Source organism: Capronia coronata, assembly GCF_000585585.1.
Source record: "Capronia coronata CBS 617.96 chromosome Unknown acBCG-supercont1.1, whole genome shotgun sequence".
NCBI classification, from domain to species: Eukaryota; Fungi; Ascomycota; class Eurotiomycetes; order Chaetothyriales; family Herpotrichiellaceae; genus Capronia; species Capronia coronata.
In genome coordinates, this window is record NW_006912893.1 from 1,759,644 (window position 1) to 1,770,400 (window position 10,757).

The window sequence follows — 10,757 nt, forward strand, 5'->3', positions numbered from 1 at the left end:
GTTATTGATGGGCGGGAGTATTGTCTTTGTATTGTCTGTGTATTATTGTCCATATATTGCGAGTCAGTTGACTCGACTCCCCCTCGGTCCTGAGACACCGAGGTGCATATTACAGTACTACTAGTATAGGTAACTTACAGAGTCCCTATACCTTGGGGGCACGTGTCTACCTACTACCCTGACACATCCGGGGGGCTTAGGCCCAGCAGCCCCCCGTAAAAGTCCCTTCGCCTCATGTGTTCTCCCCTGACTAACAAAATATCCATATAAAGAAACCTTGCAAATCACATGCATGAGGTGGTTAGTATACCGTTCGTATTATTCGTTATGTGTTTTGTTGTTACTTGACAGCAGTACCACTGCAGGTCACTTCCCAGGTTTGTATCCATAACCGAGTCACGAGTCACGGGAGTCACGGGAGTCACGGGAGTAGTAAAGGAGGTCAGATAATTGGCCACTCAATCACAGGATCTGTGTGGGATGGCGATATTGTATCTCAATCAACACTGCAATCGACTGAAATTTCTCCGCTGTATGAACGCGCAAGCAGGCAAGAATTAAATGGAGAAACAAGAGCCCAGAACCCAACAAATGTGAGACCTGTTCGGACGCCAGGCAGCTATGTTTCACGATATTATTGGGTTCAGCGAGACTATGACCCGTATGCTGTATTTAGGTAAGGTAATTACTTTCATAATAATGTCTTTTAGAAGTGATATCAGACTGCCATTGTGGACGTACTCCCTTCTCTGTTCATGATCCTTCCTGGCTACGATCTGCCGGTAGTGGAGGAGGGAGACAAGATACGAAGTCATCTATCTGTCGCCTCGAGGTCCGATCGTCCCGGTCAACAACGACAACCCGAGACACTCCCTGATCGACCCGTCAACGTGGCTGTTCAAGATTGATGATACTAGTAGATTGAGAGAAGTCCACATTCCATTAGTCCCTGAGGTACAGAATACTGGTCAGTGTAATGCTTGTACTTGTTGTTTCTTCTCGGTTAATGTCGACAGGACTGAGAAGATGCGGATCTTGATGTGACAAAGTGAAGAGTCCCAGGAGGGGAGATGATGTCCCTCAGATACCCCGTAAGGCGGCTCGAAGAACTAACGATCTCGCCGCTGCGGGATGTTTGACATCGTTAATCTACAAGACACAGTACGTACGTAATTCATCTTGGTAAGTTGTTCTCGACCGTCCTATACTAGTACTCCACTTTCTGACCGGCGTGCCGCCCCGGATTCCTCTTGCAAGATTGTGGGGAGGATTGGGTCCTTGGGGTTCTAGAAGCGCCACGCAATGTACAGAGTCTGTGGTATACAGAGTATGATTCCATACATTGTAGTACTTCGATGTATACCTTAGGTACATACCTTGCGTACCTGGGTACCATTGGTACGCTTCACCCTTTCGTCGGCTCCTTTACCAGGTAATCAGGGGACCTGGTCTGTAGGTAAGTGGAGTTCAAGTTGTCGGATTGTTTGGAAGAGGTTGTTGCCAGCTTGTACACAGCCACTGATACAGAAGGGAATTCATGTCGGTTACCAATCGCCGAGCAATACCGACCGAAAGACGACTGCGAACAAGTCCAGAACTACCTTACCTTAGGCACACAAGGCTGTAAACCGCCCATCTCCCGTGAGGTAGAGGGTCAAAGCAAATGCCAGCGCATCATCTTGAAAGACTTTAGTCTTTGACCGGCTATTCTTGACTCGCCTTGTACTGCAGTGGGCGAGACCACGAGATCCAACTGTCCGCATGTCAGGACAAGTGGCCGACCGGGCTTCCTGGTCTTGGGCCAGACGGAGCTCGGGGATTCTATGCTCTACCTTTACTGCACTGTTGACGTGTCCCAGGCCGGCCAAGAGAACGAATATCTGACGGGCGTCTCGTGCAAGTCATAGATTGGGGTCTGTGATGGATCTGGTATGTGAGCATGCTAATTTCAATAGGACACTGCCAGCAATGGCGATGATCATAGCCCGACCAGCTGAATTGTGTGGTTCTGTGGAGTTGCAGATCCAGCGGCCATGCTGGTCCGATCTGTCCAGTGTCCATCATTTGGCGCGACCAGGGATCAGGCGACAATTCCCCGTGTCAGAGGGAGAAGGAATCAAGCGGGTGCATCCTCCCGCCGCGGACGGACTGATTTGGACGGCCACACCGCCTGTTGGACGATCTGTCCAAATGACAGAGTATCTAGTACGCGGGATGCTTGCCTATCGTATCTACTAGGTAGTCAGCTGGGAAGGGTCTCGGTGCCCGACATGGCTCCAGGAGAGGGTAGGACATGGGCATGGTATGGACAGGGTCAGTTGGGGGGAAAAATCAGGGAAGTGAGATTGTTGCCGTTCGAAAAGAGACGATAGCGTGTGCATGTGAGAGAGTGAGAGAGAGAGTGTGTGTGTTTGTGTTGTGTTACGTTGGAATGCAGATTGGTAGTGGTGGCGTGATACCATAGGGGGGTGATTGTACATGTGTGGGAGGGACACGTTGATCCGACATCTGACTGTGCGAGATAAGGGTAGCGAGCTTGAGCTCGAGATAGAATTTGATCCGGACCAGAAAGGACTGGAAGTGTACGTGACATGGTTTCTGAGTCCAGGTGAGTCAATCACTACGGAACATGCACGTGGCTGTTCCGTGAATATGGGTCGAATCAAGCGATCGAAAGGAGGGAGATGCGTTGTATACTTAGGTAGGTAGTATCAAGGGGGTGTGGGGAGAAGGGAATGCCTAGAGTAGTCGAGTAGAGATGGACACTAACAATAACTCGCAGATTCCACGTGGGACTGTGGGAAGAAAAAAGAAAGAAAGAAAGGATACACCAGACGACAAGTGTGTAGATGAGACGGGGGGAGGAGGAGGAGAAGGAGGAGGAGAAGGAGGAGGAGGTGGTGGTGGGAATCCCAGCAGTCAGTCATACAGACCGAGTTACAAGCAAACATACCACAGTAGGTATCGACACTATGCATCTCTCTATGTCCTAGTAGTGGATAACACTGATAGATGGTCCCATACTTGTATATACACCATCCATCGAACATCAATATACAGAGTAGACACTGTGGTAGTCGATGCTTAGGGGGCTTGGGGCCTTTCAGGGGCGGCAGCCTGATGGCAATTCCCAATTAGGCAGGCATCCACCTGGAAATCTCGACTCTTCCCCAGACCTCATCGTTACCATCATGGCCACCATCATGAGGCACATCGTCGCTGCTTAACCATCAAGCTCCCACCAGATACTAGGATCGAGATACTAGTAGACAGCTTCACGTTGAACTCAGCTGCTTGTTTCCAGGCTCTTCTTCGCTTTCCTTCTCTGCTGTTCGTCCACGCTCAACCTCAACTCAAGCCTCATTGGCACTCGGCACAATATCCTCTACCATCTCTTGCTGCTCGACACTCTGCGTACCAGTCATCTACTAGTAAGCGACAAGCGACGAGAACACATCAGCCGACCAGCAATCATCCCGCATCCCGCATTCAGCATCCCACTGCATTGTTCAGACTCCAATTGAAGTCCATCGTCACCGTCACCGTCACCGTCACCGTCAGCCGCGGCCAACTCATCAACCCATGTCACCTGACGGAACCGGCCGCACGAGTAAGCCCGCCACCTACGTCGTTTGTCTTTCCTCATGCTCATTCGAATTCTCATTCAACCCCAATCACAATCTCTCTGTTGCCCCGGACCCAAAACCTGCTGAGCCGACCCCATGCTGCTTTCGGGCTAAGGCCCCATCTCCCCAGGCGCCTCGGCCAACAAATCCGCCTCGGATCTACTTGGAGTGAAAGCTGCTTGCTGGGTGGGTGAGGCGTGATGGCTCAGCCGGTGAAACAACACTCAACAGTCATCTGATTGCTTCGTTGTACAAGTCCATCATCCATCATCACCGTCTCACATTATTCTAGGCAGCGACCAAGCAGCCGTCCAACTGGCTCGGCCGCCTGAGCCGTCTCCGTCTCCGTCTCAGTCTCAGCCTCGATCCGCCCCTGATTCGAAGCCCGCCGAGTCGCGATCTCGAGTTTGCCGCTTCTTCAATACAAGCAAAGGTATGTTATCCTCGGTCTTTTACACTGCGATTTTCTTATTGGGGCTGCCTGGTAAAATAAACCAAAATGTCCCTGGCAGGGTGTCGCGGGCGCACACTCAGCCTGATGTTGATTCGAGCGACACTCCGCCTGCTTATATCACCGGACATATTGTACATGCAACCCCACGACTCGTTGTGCTTGTGCTTGACTTTGGTTGCTCCAAACCACTAACACCTCCTCGCCTTCGTTAGGTTGTCGCGCCGGGTCCCAATGCCCCTATCGACATGTTCAACCCAAAGATCATTCCAAAGCCACCAGGCAGAAACATGAACAATCAAACGCCGACGATGTGGCTGCTTCGGCAGTTACAAAACAACGCTCTCCTTCCAAGCGGCCGAGGGAGACCACCTCCAAGCCAGCACCGGTTCAAAAACCCGTTCCACATGTCCAACGCACCAATCCACGGGAATTCCAGATCAATCAAGTGATCAGGAGGTTCTCTCCGGTCCGCAAAGAGATCGATGATGCCACTCAACTGTCATTCACCATGAAACCCTCGGACCCGGATTTCCCGTTTGAACTGGACAGCCTGCAATGTACCCTGACTGTCCCGACGTCCTACCCCGACAATGGAAAGCCCACCGTCCGGGTTGGCAATGCCGAAATGCCACGAGGCTACCAGATCAACGTCGAAAAGGGATTCGACAGCCTTGTCGAGCAGGCTCCGGGCAGGACACTGTTGGCCTTGCTCAACGACCTGGACAAAGGTCTTGAGAAGTTTTTGACGGCGGAAAAGGCCAAGACCATCAAGATCGTAGCGAATACCGACAAGAGCGTCAAGCCTCCTCCACCGGTCAAGCAGGCGACTCCGGTTCCTTCGGCACCAATTGCACCAGCACCGACACCGGCTCCAGGACCTCCTCCGCCACCCTCCTGGACACGGCAGCAGACAATCGATGCACTGGCCAAGAGACAGGCGGATCTCCGTCAATTGGAAGCTCGCATGGGCCGGGTACCGAATTTCTCCAAAAGCGCTGATGGCACAAGGTTCAACATCCCCGTGCAGATCGCCAACCCCGGTTGGCTTCCTCTGTCGTTGCAGTCTGTCAAAGAAGTCACCTTGATCGTGTCCAAGCTGTACAATCTGGAGCCCCCTACGGTCCAGTTAAAGGGTGTCGCCGGTGCGGAAGCGGACAGCGTCCGACTGGCATTCGAGAGACATGCTCGAGAACATTCCGACATGACATTGATGGCGCATATCAACCACCTGATCCAGAACATCCACACAATGGCTACGGAAGAGATCAAGACAACTCCCCCTTCCGTTGCTTCGGTGTCTGAAACACGGGCCCACGAGGAGCCCAACAACGTGTCAGCCGGCGAAGAAGAAACTGGCCCTGACGAGACAACATTGGACCCCGAACGGCCGCACCTCAAAGTCATTCCGCGACCTCCAGAATGGAACCGGCACGACTCAGCATCGGAGTACGACTGCGACTCCGACTCCGACATATCCTACGAGACCGATGACAACGACAACACCCATTCTGAAGCCGACCAGGAAGAAGACGAGGCGGCCGAGCACGACGGCGGTGCTACGCTTCCAGCAGCAGCGACATCGACATCGACATCAACATCATCCGAGAAAGGGATCATCCTATCCTTTCCCAACCTTGAACTGCACAACATCGAGCTCCTAGTGCTGGTCTCCCTATCGCTCTCGGTGAAATGCATGCGCTGCAAATCCGCACTAGACATCACCAACGTCAAACCCAGCAACGCACTGCCCTCCACCAACAAGCCAGCCACAACAAGCACTTCATCATCGACTCCAGCGACGTCCAGCGTGCGTGCCGAAACCTGTCTGAAATGCACCACACCATTCACCCTCAGCTACACGTCGAGTCCGCTGCACGCCCACTGGGTGCGCGCCGGCACCGTGGAGCTGACGGGATGCACGATCGCCGACCTTCTGCCCAGCACGTTCCAACCGACGTGTTCGTCCTGCTCCACAACCTTCCCCGTGCCACCCGGAATGATCTCCGTGCGCGGCGATACGCCCATCCAAGTCTGTCGAGCGTGCCACGCCAAAATGACCTTCACCATCCCCGAAGTCAAGTTCCTGCGCGTCTCGCATCCCAGTACGGCTGGTGCTGAAGCGTTGCCGCTGCGTCGCCGCCCCAAAAAGGAAATGCTGGGCATCTCCGCCGGCACACCGCTGCCCGCGAACGGCGCGTGCCCGCACTACCGCCACAGTTATCGCTGGTTCCGCTTCGGCTGCTGCGGCCGCGTCTACCCGTGCGACCGGTGCCACGATGCCGCGGAGGCCCATGTCAACGACCATGCCGACCGCATGATCTGTGGCTGGTGTAGTCGCGAACAGCGCTTCCGGCCGGAGGACTGTGTCGTCTGTGGTAGGAGCGTGGTCAGGAAGAGAAAAGCTGCCCGCGCCGGCTTCTGGGAGGGTGGTCGGGGGACGCGCGAGAAGGGGTTGATGAGTAGGAAGGAGCCGAGGAAATATAAACGGCCTCCTGGAGGGACGTTGGCTGCGAAGAAGAAGAAGAAGGATGAATGAGCTTAGAAAAACAAGGATGATGTTTTGTTGAAAGGAGAACAAAACACTTTGGCCTTGTCTTTGGCCCTGTCTTCGGTTCTATCAAGGAGGAAAAAGCAGAAGACATCTTCGCTCTCCGGCCGGGATATTATTGAAGGATTGTACCTTTCCTAGTAGTCGTCCTTAGGCGAAGTTGATCTTCGTTTCGCCCTGTATTTTGCTTGCTCTCTTTCTTTAGATCCCATCCTATCCTGCAGTATACACATGCGGAGACCTGAGACCTGTTCCCAGTTCCCAATTCCCAATTCTTATTCCCGTTCCCGTACGGAGCCGTGCAGATTCCCGCTTTACCCAGTCCAGTTCAGTACGAAATCACTTGTCGAAATTCACGTTCTCTCAATCGAACCCTATTCACTCACCGAACGAGACTTAACTCGCATCACTTCACTTCACCGCTCTCAATCTCTCCCTTAGCACCTTAAGACCTTAGCGGACAAGGTACCTTAAGGGTCAAATACTTGTCCTCGCCAAATCCTGTGCAACAATCAAGCCTCGTTTCTCTAAATAAAGAAAAAAAGGCCAGTGTAGTGCAGTGGTGAGCACGTTTCGTTGTGGCAATGCCTAGAGTCAATCGCCATTGGGACCGACTCACAGTCACTCTTGCTACTTGCTTGCTTTCTCGACTTGGTTTATCTTGTATCGGTCAATCACTTCCATCCTGGGGGGGTTGGGGTGTGGTTTGGTTGATCATTTGAGCCGATGAAAAGAAAGTGAGTGAGACAAGAGTGTGGTGAGAAGGGAACAGTGGAAGGCAGTTGAAGGCTACGATTCCGAAGAGACCTCAGTTCGAATCTGAGCACTGGCAATCAAGGTCTGTCCTTTTTTTTGTTCTTTTGTCTTTAATGTTCTCTGTACACTATGGCATTCCGTGATAGATATATGTATATATATAGGTATACGTTAGTATATTGTCAAAGAGCCTTGTGTCTGGCATATACTATTCATTATGTAAGCCAGGTCCGCGCCCCAGCCATCCAATCATTTGTCACAACCCCTACGGATCCATAAACAGTCTAGACCATAGGACGGATGGGCTTTCCGACGTGACAGTTCGCATGTAGATCATCGATATGTGCTGTGGATCGAAACACCAGGGGTGGCGAGGTGGGCATTGGAATCCCCGCGTTTTTGAGTTGAGTAGTCGCTCCGACGATCGAGGCGAAGATGCTTGCTATCGGCGATGACATGCCCACTTGGGCAATTCGCTTGCTCTGGAGGGCAGTCTGCTGCTTTTCATGAGCCAACATCAGCTGGATGGCTTTTCCGCTCGACCCTCAAAGGCCCGGGAGAAAGTAGCGCAAACCGGGGCGGACCACTGCGTTCGCTCCGCCGATATGGCCTATGATTCGTGCACCGGATGCGTTACATCAATCCAAGTTCGAGTTTCATCATGGGTGTAGCTTCCGATGAGAAGAGAACGACCGACCGACAATCGAGAAAACCGTGGCAATATGATGCTCTCACATCTCGACCACCGTGACTGCAAGCGCGACAAATCTGACAATGGACCCGGGCGATCTTGATTGGGGTTGCACCGTGGCCAGAAGCCATGAGTTCATTGCGCAGGGATGGAGCACCAATGAGCGAACGACTCTGGATGAGCGAATGGCTAGGAGTGGTTTTCGACGTTCTGATACCTGGTATGTCAGTACGTACTAGTAGGCGCCTCACCATCCTCGCCATCGAACCCACACGTCAACGATGTTATCAGGAGATCCGCTGGTGGAATCGACGACCAGATACCAGCCAAACATGGCTAGCGTGATGCAGGCATGGTTGGGCCAGATGCGAAGCTTTTGTCCATATTCCAGTGGGAGCTGGGTCATTTCGGGATGCTGGCCTTCAAATGCGAGAATCCCATGCTCTTGACTGATGCGCGCGACGATGATCCGTTCTTGATTGCTGATCGTATAATCCTTTCGCATGTTCCAGGGACTGACAACACCATATCCTGCATAGTCCTTACACGGCTCCCGTGCCAGGGCTAGAAGACCTGCCGACACAAGGGCTTCGGGTTGTTCCGTGCGGTTGGGATATAAGGAACAAACCTCGGTCAACACGGACGCGGCAATGGTGTCGTGAGGGTCCGACGTCAAGTGACGACTGCTTGCGGCCACCTGCTGGATATCGAAAATAGGATAGACGCCGGCATGCACTTCGAGTTCGAGATTGGACTTTGTCAGTTGCAACGTCTCCTTCAAGGCAATCGCCGACGAGGATGATGACGACCGGGAGTTCGAAGAAACAATGTTCTGCAGAGACAGCGCCGAAGGAGATGCCCCCACCGATACCACAAGTGCATTCTTCCGATCCTGTTTGGAGTGTTCAGAGGCTTGTCGGCATGAGTCAATCTCAACCTTCAACCAATCCATGGCATCATCCGGGGCTGATGCGCCATAGCTGAGGCTGTTGTGAGTGTAGAAACCGACCAGGTGAAGAATCCCCTGCTCTTCACCTCTGCTTACTTCTCGCACAAGGTCCATCATCTCTATCGATGTTGGATGTAGTCCCGCTCTATGGGGCCCCGAATCGGTCTTGATGAATACTGAGGCGGGAAATCCCGCTTGCTCTCCGAGTTTCTTCACCGACTGCAATTGACCGGGATGATCGACCATGACCGTCACCGAGCCCGCCCCCAACTGACGAGCCACGGTAGCAAGGCGAGGTACATGGGAAGGACCCAAGGGAACGCCATAGAGCACATTGATCCTGGCTCCTTGTCGTTGGTATTCCAAGAGCAGCGGGATCAGCTGTTCGGCTTCAATGACTGTCGACACAACCAACCTCACATCCTTGCACTCTGCCCCAACTTGGAGTCGGGTGAGCTCCGAGGTCTTGTGAGTCTTGACGTGAGCCCGAAAACTGACTCCAAGCTCTTCCACAGCATCGAGCATAGCCTGACAATTGGCCTTCACTTTGCCCACGTCTATGACTGCGGCCGGAACTGGAACCTCGTGGAGAGAACGGTTCTGATAGGCTTCCAACAACGCATCTTTCGATGGGAGGGGAAATCCTGCTACCGACATGCTGTGTCTCTTTGGTGGGAATTGCCAGGGTGGAATTGCAACTTGCTTGCAGGGGTTATATTGCCTCAGTCGAACTGTGTTTGAAGAGAGATTACAATAGGGCGTGGACAGTTGGGATCAATTGATCGAGACGAGACTTTTGGGGTGCGCACCGCAGTGATTGGACTCTTGGATTCCTGGAGGGATTGGGGGGCTAAGGGGCTAAGGACTAAGGGGGCTCCCTAGGCTCCGAGCTGGAACCCAGGTGCTGAAGCGAGATGGGGCATGGACGCCTTATAAATGGGCTTAGGCCCCCTTCCCCAACCATTAGAGAGTATCTAAGGTACCTAAGGTAGGTAGGCACCTCAGGTCCCGCGATTAAGAGGTAGGCACCTAGTACATAGCACCGTCTGTATATACTAGTATGTGCTTGCTCCATGCCGAATACTCAAGGCAGTGAGGACGAAGCCACACGAAACAAGACATCTAGGCATAACGACTACACGAAAGCAAGTCGTCTTGTCTACTGCATTCGTTGGTGAGCAAATTGAGCAGGGCGATGAAGTTCTCCCTCCTTCAAGATGTGCCACGGATTCAATGCCCAACTGTCTGCATATCCTTACACCGTCATGCCTGCTAGCTACTACCTACTACCTAGTAGGTACCTTCCTAAGGTAGGCACGTACAACTTGCGCAGCCATCTCTACCTACCTAGGTACCTAGGTAGGTAGTTGCGTGCATACTCGAGCACTTTGGTATCACTGCTCTGGTCCACCATCACACTTCTCGCATATGAAATATGAAACGCGGATGAGATGGCATCAAGGATCCGCCGGCAACTTGAACTTGTACCTGATCGTCCCTTGTCCGGTGCTTGGACCTGGCGCACTCGGGGAATTGCTGGCCTATCGTCGGCGCCTCCTTAGCCACACCACTGCACCCTTCGTTTCACCACTTCTTCGAGCCGGCCCTCTATAACCAATCTGCTTCCACTCTCTCGCATCCTCCCACCCTCCAACGGGCCAACTGACTATTATGGTGTACGGTCCTGAGCACTCCACGGTGCTCTGGCACGTTGCTGTTTGCAATCCCACACG

At 52.8% G+C, this 10,757-nt stretch overlaps 2 protein-coding genes across 2 annotated transcripts; one reads left to right on the forward strand and one right to left on the reverse strand.

Moving 5' to 3' along the window:
- Positions 1–4,588: 4,588 nt before the first annotated feature.
- On the forward strand, positions 4,589–6,616 carry A1O1_00620 (uncharacterized protein; the record flags this gene model as incomplete). Its single annotated transcript, XM_007721537.1, has 1 exon — positions 4,589–6,616. The coding sequence occupies one exon, from the start codon at positions 4,589–4,591 to the stop codon at positions 6,614–6,616; it is 2,028 nt and encodes a 675-aa protein (XP_007719727.1).
- A 1,706-nt stretch (positions 6,617–8,322) lies between these two features.
- A1O1_00621 (uncharacterized protein) lies at positions 8,323–9,681 on the reverse strand (the record flags this gene model as incomplete). The annotated part of the gene is made up of 1 exon (XM_007721538.1): positions 8,323–9,681. One exon carries the CDS (start codon positions 9,679–9,681, stop codon positions 8,323–8,325), a length of 1,359 nt encoding a protein of 452 aa, XP_007719728.1.
- Between the last annotated feature and the right edge of the window lie 1,076 nt (positions 9,682–10,757).